At 48.7% G+C, this 15,755-nt stretch overlaps 1 protein-coding gene across 4 annotated transcripts in view; it reads right to left on the bottom strand.

Annotated features, from left to right (window-relative positions):
• Nucleotides 1–300: 300 nt before the first annotated feature.
• Nucleotides 301–15,755, bottom strand: part of KCNIP3 (potassium voltage-gated channel interacting protein 3) — a 77,155-nt gene continuing 61,700 nt past the window's right edge. For 2 of the 4 annotated variants that reach the window (XM_053590199.1, XM_053590200.1), the window contains 7 exons: nucleotides 9,614–9,738; nucleotides 9,106–9,175; nucleotides 8,861–8,931; nucleotides 4,494–4,601; nucleotides 3,820–3,924; nucleotides 3,019–3,081; nucleotides 301–2,315 (listed from right to left, as the gene is read on the bottom strand). In XM_053590199.1, the coding sequence (XP_053446174.1) occupies nucleotides 2,268–2,315; nucleotides 3,019–3,081; nucleotides 3,820–3,924; nucleotides 4,494–4,601; nucleotides 8,861–8,931; nucleotides 9,106–9,175; nucleotides 9,614–9,738 (590 nt within the window). In that variant the 3' untranslated portion in view covers nucleotides 301–2,267. Of the gene's footprint in view, nucleotides 2,316–2,335; nucleotides 3,082–3,819; nucleotides 3,925–4,493; nucleotides 4,602–8,860; nucleotides 8,932–9,105; nucleotides 9,176–9,613; nucleotides 9,739–15,755 lie in introns of those variants that run through there. The other 2 variants (XM_053590197.1, XM_053590196.1) reach the window with 2 other exon arrangements.

The following is a 15,755-nucleotide window of genomic DNA, read 5'->3' as shown; positions in this document are numbered from 1 at the left end:
AAAATGATCTGGAATGAAGTACACATGGCGCCTCAAGAAGTCACCCTGCCCCACTGGCTTTACATACAGCTCCAGGGATGGAACGTCTCAAAAAAGTTCCCGAGGGCTGACTGTGTGCACTTCCTCCTGACTTAGCCTCAGTGAAGTCACATTGGGAGCTTGAGGATTTCTAGAGCAGTCCCTCCCAGAGCCAGCTGTCAGGCATTTACCAGCACAGCACTGGGCAGGAGGCATGGCTAACAGCAGCAGGGGTGGGACAGGGGAAGTTCAGAGTTGGGATAAAGCCAACAGGAGTCCCTGTCCTTTGTCAAGTTTATTTTATTAAAATATACAGGACTGAATATTGGTGGCCACTGAAAACAGGAACCACCCTCCCAAGCCATGGCCAGGGAAGATGCTTCTGCCATGCAGACATGCGGCCAGTCCTCATCCCAGTATGGGAGGCAGACCCCTCCTGGTTGGATGTGTAGCCAGTCTAGCCCTGAAGCCTTGGCCCCTTAGAAGCAGAGACACCAGCTGGGAGGCTGGAGGTAAGGGAAGAGGGAGAAGATCCCTGAGCTAGGGAAAGCTGATGCCCTCCTCGAGGAGGGGAGATGGGTGTCAGTGCAGCTCCAAGGAGGAGGCCCACTGCATGTGGGTGTCAAGGGGCTTCCACGGCCATCCTGTCTTTCCTCCAAGGGCCCTGTTCACCCTGGGGCTAGCTTTTGGGGGGCACCCAGAGACTCCCTGTGGCTGAGCCTGAGCAGAGTTGGGCAGACACTGATGGAATGTATCATGTGGGAATGTTCCTAGAAGGGCCCATGCTGCCTGGGACTGGGCTCCTTCGCTGCCAGGTTTGGGCAGGTGGAAGCAGCATCCCACTCTGTCCTGGAAGTTACTGTTGACCTGCAGCCCAGTCACAGACCTCTCCTTCAGCCCCTACCATTGGCTCTGGCTTTGGGCTGGCATTGTCCTCCATTCCCAGAGCAAAGCCCAGCCAGAGTCCCTGGGGTTTGTGCTTTTGAATATTGATAGGCTGGGCAGAGCTTCAAGTTCCCACTGCCCTGAGGCACAGAACAGACCTCCCAGGTTTCTTCCCCAGGCCCACCTGTAATGGGGCTACTGGGACGCAGGCCTTAGCCCAACAGGAAGACCTTGCCTCTGAAAAGTATAATGTCCTTGGCTCTCTCCATGGGCTGTGGCCTGAGGTGCTGAGGGTGCTTGTGCTTTTTTTTTTTTTAAATGGAGTTGGGGTGAGCCCAGGCTGATGGATGGTCATACTGCTTCAGGACAGGGGCTCAGCCAAGCGAGACAGGAGGGTGAAGGGTAAGGAGGAGGGAGGAGCCCCTTTTCAGGACCCTCAGAGCACTGTCCCCAGGCTCCCTGGCTGCTAGTCCCTGAGCCATGTGACTTCCCAGGACCTAGAAGGACCTTGAGGAGAACAGTCTGGTGCTAGAGAAAGTAGACAGCCCACCCACCATTCCTACTGAGCTAGGATTGGGGCAAGGGAAGGCCTTTCTACCCCTCCTCACCACTATGGAGGTGGCAAACAGTCCCCTCAGATATTCCATCAAGAAACCCAAATGCTGAGGTTGAAAGGCCCTCCTTTACTGGCCAGAGGGAGATTGGAGCCCAGTGGCCCCTCACCACCCAAGCTTCCCTACAGTGAGTGGCTTGGTCCAGGCTCTGGCTCTCCCAGGTCTGGGGGATAGGGGTCCTGGAGCCCCAGGGAAGCATCTCCAGAGAGCGGAAGGTCCAGCCTCCATCACACCTCTTTCCTAATCAGAGCTCCCTTGACTTCATCTGGCCGCTCCAGGGTCTTGCCATGAGGGGCTTTCTAGAATCATACAGTGGGCAGGAAGTGGCTGGGGGAAGAGGCCAGAGAGTCCCAGAGCCATCCTACTGTGAGGTGAAGGAGAGGTGAGGTGGGTCCACAGGAGGGGGCTTTCTTTGGAGACTGAGCCCCTCCTGCTGGCATCCAGTGGCCTGCAGACCTGTTCTTTCAGCTGTTCACCCAGAGCCAGCCTCGCTTCACTGCCCTGGAGAGGGCTGGCAGGGACTGTGGTCACATGGACCTCGTTCCTAGCCAGACTCAGCCCCTTCCTCTGTTCCCCTCTGCCAGCCCAGAGGAATAGTGTATGTGTGTGTTGGTTGGGGGGGAGTATCTGGAGCAAACTGTTCACTTTGCAAATATATTTTTAAAAAGTTTCTCATGTAGGCTTCTCCTGGTAGGATTGAGGTTAGTTGGGGGTGGAGGTGGCAATAGCCACCAGCCCCCTGTCCATGTCCTAGATGACATTCTCGAACAGCTGCATGGAGCTCATAATGTTCTCATCCTATATGGAAAGAGAAGAAGCAGAGGCCTGTCAGGGGCTGGGTGGGCAGGGGTGGGGGTGGTCTCCAAATCTAATCTTGAGTAGATTGCTGTCAGGTACTTGGACCTGAGCAATGACAGCTCTGTCTTACTGGGTAGATGGGGGAGCAGAGAGGTTAGACAGCTGGTCTGAGGCCCCCTAGATGGCAAGGCACTGCCTGTGTTCCCCCCGGGGCTTGGCTGCATACCCAGTGGAGCCAGGGTACTGAGGCTGCCCTGGGAGTGAAGCAGAAGCAAGGCCCCTGGAGGTCCTATGTCCTGTCCTGCAAGGATGTTCCACAGAGGAGGCCAGCAGCAATGGTGGGGCAGCTCTGGGTGCCTTTCCCCAAAATGAGTCCTTCCAAGGGCACACAGGCTAATCACCCTCCTGCTGGCCCCACATCTGCACTCCTTGAGAGGCTATAAGGGAAATGCTTAGGGACGGTGTATTGGGGGTAGGTGCAGAGGGTGCTATGGGCTGGCAGGAGGGGGTGGGTTTGGGAAAGGGGTATAATCAGACAAAAGAGTGAGACTGGAGCTTGGATGCAATGCCCAGGAGGCGGGGCGGGCACAGGACAACTGCAAGGAGGGTCTGGGTATGGGATTGGGTGGGAGCCATTAACCACCCTCCTCTGAGCAGAGACTGAGAGGACTATGGGCCTGCCCAACCTCCCAGTGCCACCTACCTTTTGGCAGGTCTCCAGGAATTCATCAATAGTCACTACCCCATCCTGATTCCGGTCCATTTTCTGCAACCCAAGCCACACCCAAGGTGAGTCTGTGCCCCACCAGGGATAGACCCTGCCCCAGGCCTGAGTACATGGCAGTGGAGGATAGGCTCCCTCCTCCCAATTTGTCTCCTCTGCTCTTACCCTGGATCCAGGTCACATAAAGTGTCCTCCCTAGCCACCTCCCACTTCCTAGTTGGCTCCTCTAGCATCTCCCCAGTCTGTCCCCCTCAGACACTTCCCTGAGCCTACCTGGACTCCTGCTTCCTGGAATCTCCCCCATGCTCTTCTGACCCTTCACCTCCCTGACAGGAGGGTGGATGGAACTACCAAGTCACAGGATGGTCACGTGTCTAGAGGGCCCCACAGCACATGGAGGCAGAAGCCCAGCCCCTTTACCCTCCACGGCCACAGGGCAAAGGCAACCCCAGCCCTACTGCTCTCACAAAGCATTTCCCTGGAGGAACTGAGAACACACTTAGGAGGCCTCATCCAGTGTGGGATGCCTGGAGGTGAGGATTGCCTGGAAATCATGAGCTCTGCCTACCCTGAGACATGGTTCAGTGGAGTGCCGACACCGGTTTAATTTTCTTCTCAGGGGATTGTGACAACTTGCCAGGTTGGAGAGGCAGGTTTAACCCCCTTGTGGAGAGTGGGGAGGCTCTGAGAGGGCAAAGGGTTTGCCCAGGGTTGCCCCAAGAGCAAGAGCCCCTTCCTCCGCAGGGCTCCCTTTCCCTGGCAGGGGCTGAGATTGTTCACCTGGAAGAACCGCTCCACATGCTCCATGGGTGCATCCTCCCGCAGGATGGGGTAGGTGTGGCGGCCCATCATGTCATAGATGGACTTCATGATGGCCAGCATCTCCTGGGGGGAAGGGGCAGCATAAGGAGGTGAAGGGCCACTGCCAAGGCAGTGGTGAGCAAGCCAGAGAGGTGACCTTCTGACTCTTGAAGGGAAATTTATCTCCAAAAGAGATTGGGGATAGACTTTTATACGCTTATCTTCAAAGTTTGAAATGGTAACAGCTACTTCAAATACCAAAAAATGCCTGGGCCAAACAAAACCTGTTTGTGGGCCTGTGTAGTGAGGGAGCCCATCTTCTTCCTGCCTTAAAGGACCACAATGCCCCTCTGACTTGGCAGGGGCTGAGGCCAGCATCCCTGACCTCTCCACTTGGGTCTCCTTAAGCAGTCTGTAAGAAAGGATGGCCAGAGAACATCAGCTGAGGTGGACTAAGATGTGTGGTGTGAGACACAGAAGTCCCCTCTAGATACTTGGGTGTCCAGGACCAAGAGCATGGGAGAGAAGAGCCCACAGACTACTGTCCTCAGGGCCAGGCTGAGTCCTATCTCTGGATGGGAGAGGAGGCGAACAGCCAGGCAGCAGGAGGTCAGGAGGGACAGCCAGGCCTCCACCCCCAACATCCCCGATACCTCCTTGGTGATGTAGCCATCCTTGTTAATGTCATAGAGATTAAAGGCCCACTTGAGCTTCTCATGGACTGTTCCTCGCAGCAGGATGGAAAGCCCGACCACGAAGTCCTGGGGAGGAAAGGTGAGGGGTGCCAGTGCAATGCCCAGATTCTATTTCCAGGTTACTGTGTGGCTTCTACTGAAATTCACACCTCTACAGATGAGGAGCCTCCACGACAGGTAGACAGATGCCCATTCAGGTAGCATGAGGTGAGTGTGTGTGTGTGTATGTGTGTGAGTACACGTGTGCATGCAAGTGTGTGTGCGTGTGTATGAGCTGTGTGCCATGTATGTGTAAGAATGTGCCTGGGTATGTGGACCTGTGTTCACATGTGGCAGGGGTGGCATGGGAGCTGAAACTGATCTGATTTGAAATAAAGATGCTCAAATATGGCAGCTTGGACTCATTTAATGCATTGCTGCTAACAGAGAACCCCTGAACCTGCTCTTTTAACATAGGGGTTGCTCTCCTTTCAGTTTACCAAGTGTCTTAAGTTCAGAGGTGCTTGAAAACTTTCAACTTTCACTTTAGACTAGTGGTGTCCAGTTCCTGAGTTATGACATGCTGTGTGTGGTCATCACTTCTGGCCTATGAATAATTTATTATTCATAAGTGACAAAACATGACAGTCCAAATGGTTTCCACATGAAAACTTCAACTGTTTTGTTAGAACAGTTGGTGGAAAGTAGCTCTTTCCCCCGTTTCCTGGAGGGCTTTCTGGCTAAGCCCTCCCTGTACCAAGTGGTCCCACAGGGCTACTGAGAAAGCAAGGGATCAGAAAAGGGCTGTCTCAGACGTGGGTAGAGGATGGCCAGACTGCAGAGGGTCAGGGCCATGTACCAAGGGGCTAAGTCTCCATCAGATGTTAAATTTTCTGGATATGTATGAGGAAGCCTGTCCCACAAGACAGAAAGACAAAGTGAAATAGAAAAGCTATTTGGAAGAAAAAACAAATTATTCCATGAAGAAAAACAAAACTTAACAAAAACTGTTAAATTCAGAGGTTAGTGATCTGGTATCCTTAAACTAAGAATAGGATGCCATAAAAAAAAAAAAGAATAGTGGAAATAGGAAAGAGCTCTAGGAATTAAAAACAAGAAAACAAAATGACAGACTGAGGAGAAGGGTTAGAAAAGAAAATGGAATCTTTCATGCAATGAAAAGAGAAAACAAAGAGTTGAAAAATAGGACAGAAAAAAGGATAATAAGAGGTGCACTCCCACTAGGGGCCAACTCTAGGACACAGGAGTTGCAGAAAGATGAGACAATAGGGAAAGGAGGTTGAAGAAACTGTGAACGAGGACTTCCAGAATGGAAGGCTGAGATTTGCCAGGGCTCACCAAGGGCCTGACATTATGGGTGAAAACAGCCTGCAGTTTAGTCTACAGGCAGAGATCATGGTGACATTTCAGAAAAACTGGGTGCAAAGAGGGGATCCTCCAAGCTTTCAAAGAGAGAAACAAAGCCCAACAGAAAAAGTAAAATCGGGTCCCATTCACAAAGTCAAAATCAGCAGCCGTGCCTGCGCCAGCAATGCTGGACGCAGGAAGCCAAGGGAGGTGCCACTGCCACCGTTAAGGAGCAATAGCTTCCCGTGGGAGTTCTGGTCCCTACAGCATATCAAGCAAGAGTAAGAACAGAATACAAGTACTTCCAGACACCCAAAGGCTCAAAAGTTACTCCTTCGTAGGAAGCTGCTGCAAAACGTGCCCCTGATCAGAGAGAATAAAGTGAGACAGAAGAAGATGAAGGATTCCAGAACCAGGAGACCCAACCCAGGAGAGTGAGAGGAAAGGGCCCTGCAGGGCACCTAGTCCCAACAGAGGATGGAGCCATGGGAGGCTGGGAGGTGTCCTCAGGGAGATGCCAGACAGGAGGTTCCGATGACTGGAGAAGGGCCTAGGCTTGAATAAAAGGTAAGGTCACAGAAAACCAGGCAAATGAAAAATAAGAACAAATGTTAACTGTAGGCAAAGGACAGGAAAACATAATCATGGTTTACTGCAGTTGATATGTGTCTTACTTCTAAGGATATTAAAATAAGGGCTGGGATCTTTGCAAATATCAATAAGCTGGCCTGACTTTCCATTTTGAAGGTATGCTGGAAGGTTCTGAGGCCTGGCAATGAGGAGGGTCAATTCTGCACTCCCTGCCCCTGGTAGGATCTTTTGTGACCACTGGGACAAGCTGTGGTGCTCCAAGGATGGGGCCAGGGTGATATGTGCCTTTCTTCTTCCCAGAGCAAGGCACTTTGAAATCAAGAAGTTCCTCAATGTAAACATACCAGTATTAAAGCAGAGGAAATAGTTTCACACGCAGGGAAGTGCACAGAAGGCCAGAAGATGCCAAATGACCTTCTGAAAATGTACCCTGCAGAGGAATTTCGACACTTGCGTCCCCAGCTCAGCCACTGCCGACCCATCCCCTTACCATACCCCAGACAGGTCACCTATCACCTTAAAGGACCACAAGATACACCTCCCTCTAGGGGAGTGAGAGGAGGCTGAGAGTGGCCTTCCCGAGCAGCCTCCATGCTCAGGGCCTCTGCTGAACTCTTGGATCATCTCATTGCCTTTTTAAAAACAATTTGTTTGTTTTTGTAGAGGCAGAGTTTTACTTTATTGCCCATGATAGAGTGCCATGGCATCACACAGCTCGCAGCAACCTCCAACTCCTGGGCTTAGGCACTTCTCTTGCCTCAGCCTCCCGAGTAGCTGGGACTACAGGTGCCCAATATAACGCCTCGCTGTTTTTTTTTGTTGCAGTTTGGCTGGGGCCGGGTTTGAACCCACCACCTTTGGTATATGGGGCCGGGGCCCTGCCCACTGAGCCACAGGCATCACCCTAAAACAATTTTTTTTTTTAAAGACAGAGTCTTGCTCTGTCACTTTGGGTGGAGTATGCAGTGTTATCATCATAGCTCACAGCAACCTCAAATTCGTGGGCTCAAGTGATCCTCCTGCCTCAGCCTCATGAATAGCTGGGACTACAGTCTCCTGCCACCAGGCCTGGCTAATTTTTTCTATTTTTAGTAATGACAGGGTCTCCAACTTCTGAGCTCAATGGATCCTCCCACTTCGGCCTCCCAAGCTGCTGGGATTACAGGAGCGAGCCTCTGCACCAGTCCAATCATCTCATTTCTGAACAAGAAAATCCATCCTACAAAGCCCTGTGTGGGTCCATTACCCTGGGCTCCTCCTCACGCTTTCTGCCCAGAGTCTCAGATGCCTCATAAAGGGGACACCAGAAACTGGTCAACAGGAGAGCACAGGGAAGAACAATGACTTTTCCCTGATTGGATTTTTCTATGTGCAGTAGTATCAGTATTTCGGGTATTGCTAGCAGTAACAGAGAAGAAAACACTGCCTGCTCACTCAAGCACAACCCCTGGAGTGTGTGTGTGGGAGGTGTCCTGTGGTCACAGAACAAGGTGGGTGTACGTGAGTGTGTCCGGCAGGCTCACAGCATAAAAATAACCAAGCAGCCTTATCGATGGGTTATTATTACCCCAGCACGTGCAGGGGCTTGCTCTGTGCTTTCCTGTCAGCTGCCCTTGGTCCTGGAAGCCGAGCTGGGTGGTATCGATCAGGCGGGCTCTCAGAAAGGTTTTCCTCTCTGAAGAGGTTTCATCTTTTCGCCTGCAGCTATTTTTAGGGGCTTAGGCTCCACAGATGGGGCCTCTCTCAAATGATCCTATGCAGCCAGGCCTGGGAGGAACCCATGATGCTGCCCACACAGGGAGCACAGGCCAGGCCCTCTGACTAGGAAGCTGTCTGCGGTTGGGGACAGGGTTCTCTCTCCTTACAGTGAAGGGCACCAGGGCATCATTCACAGTGCTCAGAGGGGAGGAGGCCCTGGATCCTGCTTAGGCTGTATGTTTTCTGGGTGTTTCTGGCCTGTTTTCTGGGTAACAAGGGGGAAGTTCTGAGACTGGGGTCCAGAAATCTCACCAAATGCAAGCCAGGCCTCTGAGTTAAACCGTGATCCCTCTGATAATGCAAATTCATGCTGGGTTCCTGTCGCCACAGGGTGTATTAGTAGCTCCCTTGGCAGGGCACAGCTGGATGGGAACTCTTTGAATGGGAGAAAAGGTTGCGGACAGGGTGACAGAACAACAGGGCCAAATGCCTCTGACCTCACTGGCCCAGGGCCAGCTATGTGCTATCCACTCATTCCCCAGGTGATACAATGGACTGTTCCTACCCAGAATCACGTCTGACCCTCTGGACAGCCCTGAGAGGCTACAACCAGGGCAGGAAGATTCCCGGACCCCGTCCTGCCCCGCAGACCTCAGGCAGGACACGTGGGAGGAGTTAGTGGGGCCTACCTCAAAGCGGATGGCCCCGTTCCCATCAGCATCAAAGGCATTGAAGAGGAAGTGTGCATAGGTGGTGGCATCTGTGGAGAGCAAGGCAGGGGCTGGGGTGTGTTGGTCCCTCAGCCAAGCAGTCCCACCATGGGGTTCCAGCTGAGGACCCTCCTCCAACCAGAAAGAGGTAGCACCAGGCCTCCCTCCACACAGGGATGGAGTGGGGGCTGCCGGGAAGCCAGGGGGCCTGGCCAGGGACTCACCTCCCTGGGGGAAGAACTGGGAGTAGATGAGTTTGAAGGTGTCTTCATCCACCAGGCCCGTGGGACACTCCTGCAGCAGGAAGTCACCCCCTCAGCAACCTTGGCCACCCCCAGCTCCATGCCCTGACTCCATGAGCCTGGCCTGTCACCCCTTTGTGGGGGATTCCTGGGCTGGGGAAAGCCTGGGCAGGGTGGGTGAAAGGAAGGAGAGGGTAGGCAGGAAGGGCGTGGCTGCCCCTCCTACATCTCCTTCCCTGTACCAGCATCGGAGACCTAGAGAAGGGGGTGTGGTGGACCTCACAATACTGATTCTGGGGCCCACTCCAGCCCCCATACAGCTCTCCCAGAAAATGTAAGCCCCATAAAGGCCCCTGGGATATTTACTGTGCCACGGAGAAGTGTTTAGGTGGTCTCCCTGGGTCTGAGTCCCTCCTGCCTGGAATCAGGGATGGGAGGACTGAGTGTGTCAGGGTCTCAGGACCTCTCCCAGGAGTAATGGGGCACTCACATTCTTGAAGCCCCTGTAGAGGGACTGCAGCTCCTTCTTGGTGAACTTGGTCTGTGCTTGCAGCTGGTCCAGCCCCTCTGGCTGGTGGCGTACCGTGGACAGCTCCAGCTCACTGTCACTGCTGTCTGGAGGAAACACCAACCCAGGAGGGTGAGGCATGTGGCCCTGCACCTCTGTCCTGCTCCTGATGGGCATGGGCTGAACCCAGGTGGAATGACTCTCCTTGCACTGCACAAATGGAGGGGCCGTGACTGAATGGCACACTCAAGGGTCATGCCTCATGGCCCTTCTGCTTCCCTGCTCCCCACAGAGGGATCCTCCCCACTCGCCTCACCCGGGTGTGCCACCTTCTCAGCCACATGGTGGGACAGGGTGGGAGCTGTTCTTGTCCTGGAGAGACAATGAAAACGACGAGACAGGAGGGGAAAAGACAGCCAGACAGGTGTGAAGGACCCATGAACTTCAAGACCAAATTCCTAGACCACCTCCTCTGTGTGGCCCTCCTTGACCTCCCCCAGGAATGGGGAGGGCTCCCCTCTTGGCCCATCCAAAAGCCTAACACAATGCTGTTCGGCTACATTTGAGATAGGGGTGTCATCCACGTTTGGGTAGATGGTCACACCTCCAAACCTGTAGGGCAAGGATCAGACCTTTCCTTTAAAAACAACGGGCCAGAGTGTTACCCAAGGCTACCTTTGTGGGGTGGGGGAAGGGATTTCAAGTGATCTTTACTCTTTTATTCATGATTTTTTTTTTTACATTTTCCTAATTTATTTTGGCATGACATGCATCACCTTTACAATACAAGATAAAACTATGGACAAAGCAGCATTGAGTACCCACATCTTGTGGGAGCAGCACGCTCACATCGTGGGAGAGTGGTCACCTTCCCACTGACTCAAACACAGAAGCCCTGCTGCACTGTCACTGCTGGCTCCCCTGGCCGAACAGTGAGTCCACGATGGTCTGCACAGCCACAGCTTGCTGCTCCCTCTCCCACCACAGGAGGACGTCTTCAGGGCAGCTATCCTGCACTGCTCATCCTGTGCCTGGGGTGCTGGGCAGGGTCCTGTGCTGAGGCTGCTCCATGCCTGGGCCTCCCCCTTGAGCCTGGCAGGACAGACACTAAACTGTGAGCGCACCTGGAGAGCTGTCCAGCAATCAGGCTGCTTCCTTATCCACACATGCTCCCAATCTCCAGAAGAACTACTTTATACCTTCCTTCTCTTTAAGTTTCCAGAATCTCCTTCCCTATCCTTACCCTTGGGTTGCTTTCTACTTCATTAAGAAGATTAGAGCCATGAAGATTTCCCCAGTTCTTTGCACCACACCTATCCATCCACCTGCACCTGGCCCAGGCATGGTTTTCCCTCCTCTATGGGTGAACTGCCTCTGTTCCGGGTGAAGGCAAACTGCCTGTCCATTGGGCCTGTGCCATGGGTCTTGACTCCTCTCATCCACTCAAGCATGTGGCTTTAACAATTCTCCCCACTCTTTCTTCATTATCTTTCCCTCCTTCCTCTGGATGATTCCCATCACCATACAGACTTACTGATAAATCTGGCAATCGGTAGTCAAATTAGTACAGGCAAACCCCATAATCCAGCAATCCCACTCTGGATAAACATCTTCCTGGCTAAGGGGAACTGTACAAGGCTGCTCATAGCAAGAGTATTTGGTATTTTTGGTGAAGGGGAGTGGAGGCAACTCAGGGGTCCATAGCAGGCAGGATAGGTAGGCAAAATAGTGGGAGTGCACCCCAGGGAGAACCACGCAATGGGCTAGATGCAGAACAGTATGGATGGATGTTCACAATAAGGTGCTTCCTTTGATTAAGGTGCTTTCCTTTTCAGACTGGATGAAAAGGCAAGACCTGACTATCTGCTACTCAAGAAAAGGATACTCTTAATACAAAGACAAATTTAAAGTAAAAGGAAGTGAAAAGAACAAGAAAGTTGATTTCATAATAATATAAGGATGAATTCATCAAGAAAACAGAATAATTTGAAACATATACCACCTAGTAACAGAGCTTTAAAATACCCAAGGCAAAAAATTCAAAGCTAAAGGGAGAAACAAGCCACAGTCATAGCTAAAGATTTTAATAATGGCATAACAAGATATAAAAGATTTGAAAAACACCGCTGACCAGTTTGACCTAATTAATATTTGATAGAACAGTGTATAACTGTATAATACACATTTTTTCAAGAGCACATTCTGTGGTTACCAAGATATACCAGATGCTGAAACATTAAAACAGACTCTGACCACAATGGTATTAACTCATAGAACAAGGTATTTAGAAGATCTCAAGTACTTAGACATAAACAACACATATCTAATTAGCTCACAAGTCAGAAAAGAAAAATCGCAAGGTGAATTTGGAAATATTTTGAACTGAATCATAATTAAAAACAGTATATCAAACTAAGCCAGATATAGGTAAAGGGGTGCTTAGAGGGGAGCTTAATGCTTTAAATCTCTTTATTAGAAAAGAAAATAGGTTTAAAACCTATGACATAAACTTCTAGATGTAAGCATTTCGGAATCTAGAAAAAGCAGAGTAAATTCAACTTGAAGAAAGCAAAAGAAAGGAAATAATAAAACATAAGAGTACAAAGAAATGAAAAAGAAAATGGAGAAAAACTCATTAAGAAACTCAATGGAGGGGCGGCACCTGTGGCTCAATGGAGTAGGGCGCTGGCCCCATATGCCGGAGGTGGCGGGTTCAAACCCAGCCCCGGCCAAAAACTGCAAAAACAAACAAACTAAAAAATAAAAAAGAAACTCAATAGGTAAGTCACAGATTGGAAAAATATAGCTTCAATGCATGTATTTACCAAAGGGCTCATTTCCAGAATGTATAACAAACTTCTATAAATCAGTAATAATAAGACCCAAAATTCAATTTTTAAAATAGGCAAAAGAAGAGATACAAATGGTCAAGAAAGGTGTTTGAAATAGCACTACTCATGAAAGAAATGCAGATGATCCAGTGCAATATGCAAAATAACCAAATCATCTATCTTTCAAAAGACTGACAGTGCCAAATGCTGGTAAGGATGTGGAGCAGCTGCAACTCTAATGTATACTGGCAGAAGTGTGAAAGGATATAACAAGGAGAACTTCTTGGTAGTTTCTTATAAAGTTAAGACAAACATCAACCATATGACCTATTTACCCAGGACAAATGAAGATTTGTACAAGAATATTCACAGTACCTTTATTCATTAATAGCCCAAAACACTGATGTCTGCCTTGTCAGCTCAGCAAGACTGCTGCTCCCTGGCTTACATCCCACCTCCCTGTGCCGTGGATGGAAAGTGTCTCTAGGCTGATAGCCAGGGTGAGTGTGGAGCTCACTTCAGTTTCCCTGTTCTCAAAGACTGTAGCCCTCTGCTGTAGTCCAAAGCCCAAAATAGCTCAAAATTGTTTCCAAATGGGAGAAGAGTTTGATGAAAGCATGACAGATGACAGAAACTGTAAGTCTGTTGTTAGCCTGGATGGAGACAAACTCATTCATGTACAGAAATGGGATGGCCAAGAAACAAATTTTGTAAGAGAAATTAAGGATGGAAACATGGTTATGACCCTTACTTTTGGTGATGTAGTTGCTGTTTGCCACTATGAGAAAGCATAAGGGAAAAAACACTTTCTGGTCTGGAGATGGGGAACCTTCAATTTTTCTGTTTACTCAAGTCTCAGTGCTATCTGCTATTACAGCACAGCTGATCAAGGTTTTCCTTGGGGAGGAGGTGGAAAATGGTGATTTAAAAACTTGTTATTCATAGTCGGGCGTTGTGGCGGGCGCCTGTAGTCCCAGCTACTCGGGAGGCTGAGGCAAGAGAATCGCTTAAGCCCAGGAGTTGGAGGTTGCTGTGAGCTGTGTGAGGCCACGGCACTCTACCGAGGGCCATAAAGTGAGACTCTGTCTCTACAAAAAAAAACAAAAACTTGTTATTCAGCTCGGCGCCTGTAGCTCAGTGAGTAGGGCACCGACCACGTACACCAAAGCTGGTGAGTTCGAGCCCAGCCCAGGCCTGCTAAACAACAATGACAACTACAACCAAAAAATAGCTGGGCATTTGTTGTGGTGGGCTCCTGTAGTCCCAGCTATTCAGGAGGCTGAGGCAAGAGAATCACTTTAGCCCAAGAGTTTGACATTGCTATGAGCTGTGATGCCACAGCACTCTACTGAGGGTGACATAGTGAGACTGTCTCAAAATAAAAACAAACAAACAAAAAAACTTGTTACTCTAAGTGAGTAGCCCAATTTTTATCTATAAATTTATTTTTTAATCTATAAATTTATTGTTTTATAGTTTCCATTAACATTTGAAGTCACCTTTTTATATAAAGAAGAGAAAACACCCTATAATTTCCTTTGGAATTCAAATCAAATTAGAATAAAAGGAAGTATAACAAAGGACTTTCCTCTATCAGATAATCATATGTATTGCAAAGTTGCAATTTTTATTGCAAATAAAAATTGTGTGGTTGGTACAAGGACAGCAAGCACACCAACAAAAAGACCAGAGAGCTCAAAAAGAGACTGAGGAATGGAAGGGAATTTCATGAAAGATAACAGGAAAATGTCAGATTGTTTAGCAGATGGCGTTAGGAAAACTGGATCACCACATAAAGAAAATAAGTCTGGATTTGTTCCTTGAACCACATGCAAAAGCAGGCTTCAGATGAACTGAAGTCCCAAACATGAAAGGTAAATTCCAATTAAAGTAAAAAGTAAAAGTCTCTTGTTAACCTAAGGATATAGAAAGATTTCTTAAAACTTCAAAAGTTCAGACCACAAAGGGAAAAAAAAAAAACCTGATGAATTTGATTACATCAATAATAAGGATTTCTGTTTAACAAAGGGGAGAGTTAGAGACACTTGAGGGAAAGGGAGAGGGAAGTTATAGTTTACAAGTGAAAAAAGGGGAATGTCTAGGATAAATAATCATCAGAAAAGGGAACCAGAAAGATAGAGAAATGTATGAAAGATAGTTAACAAGATGATGTAAATTATGAGAATGTAAATTATGATGAGAATGAAAAATGAAAAAAGAACTCTGATGATGCTAAGTTCTAGATGTGGATCAATGTTAATTCTGTCTGGGTGCAATGGCTCACACCTATAATCCCTGCACTTTGGGAGGCCAAGGAGGTGAGAGGATCCCTTGTAGCCAGGAGTTCGAGACCAGCCTGAGCAACACAGCAAGACCCCATCTCTACAAAAACATTTAAAAAATTTGCCAGGCATGGTGATGCATGTCTTTCATCCCCACTAGTCAGGAGGCTGAGGTGGGAGGATGGTTAGAATCCAGATGGTTTGAAGCTACAGTGAGCTATGATTTCACCACTGTGAAAAAAAAAAATTCTGAAACACTTCAGTGAATTGCAAACTGCTACAACCACTGTGAAACCTATTTTCATTCCAATGATGTATAAATTATATAAAATCAACAGCAGGCCTAGGGCTTAGCAATCCTCTCCTAGATATATATGCTAAACTCAAGTGCCCAGAAGACAGATATAGGAATAGTCACTGAAGCACTCTTTACAATAACAATAGTTCCATCAGCCAAATATCCATATACAACAGAGCAGATAAATGTATTGTGGGATAGGCACCTGGGGAAAAATTATACAGCAGTGAAAAGTGAATTCGCTGTAACGACACACAACAGTATAGATGGGTCTTAGAAGCAGTTTTTTAATAAAAAACCAGTCCTAGAAAACCAGTATGAGTCTATTTTTTTATCAAGTCCAAACTCAAGAAGGACTCAACAATATATTTGTAGGGGTACATGAGAGTTAAAATCATAAATAAGAACAAAATCAAGGAATGACAAACACAAATCTGGCTATGGTAACCTTGACAGGATGGGATAGGACAAGATGGGTTCACTAATGTTCATTATTCCCTGTAATTCACATATCAAATAAATATTTATTAGAGGTTAATCGAAATGTTTATGATTTCATTTTCCCAGAGCAAAAGAAAATGGAGGGGTGAGGTGAGGGAGCCAGCATACACCTCTGGTCTGGTTTAAACATTGGATACCTGGAAAACAAGAAAAGGACAACAATCCCAAAAGAATGGGTAAAGACTATGAAAAGGCAATTTATGGACAAGGAA

This window comes from Nycticebus coucang, chromosome 4 (genome assembly GCF_027406575.1).
Source record: "Nycticebus coucang isolate mNycCou1 chromosome 4, mNycCou1.pri, whole genome shotgun sequence".
NCBI lineage: Eukaryota > Metazoa > Chordata > Mammalia > Primates > Lorisidae > Nycticebus > Nycticebus coucang.
This window is presented reverse-complemented; position numbering and strand designations above follow the sequence as displayed.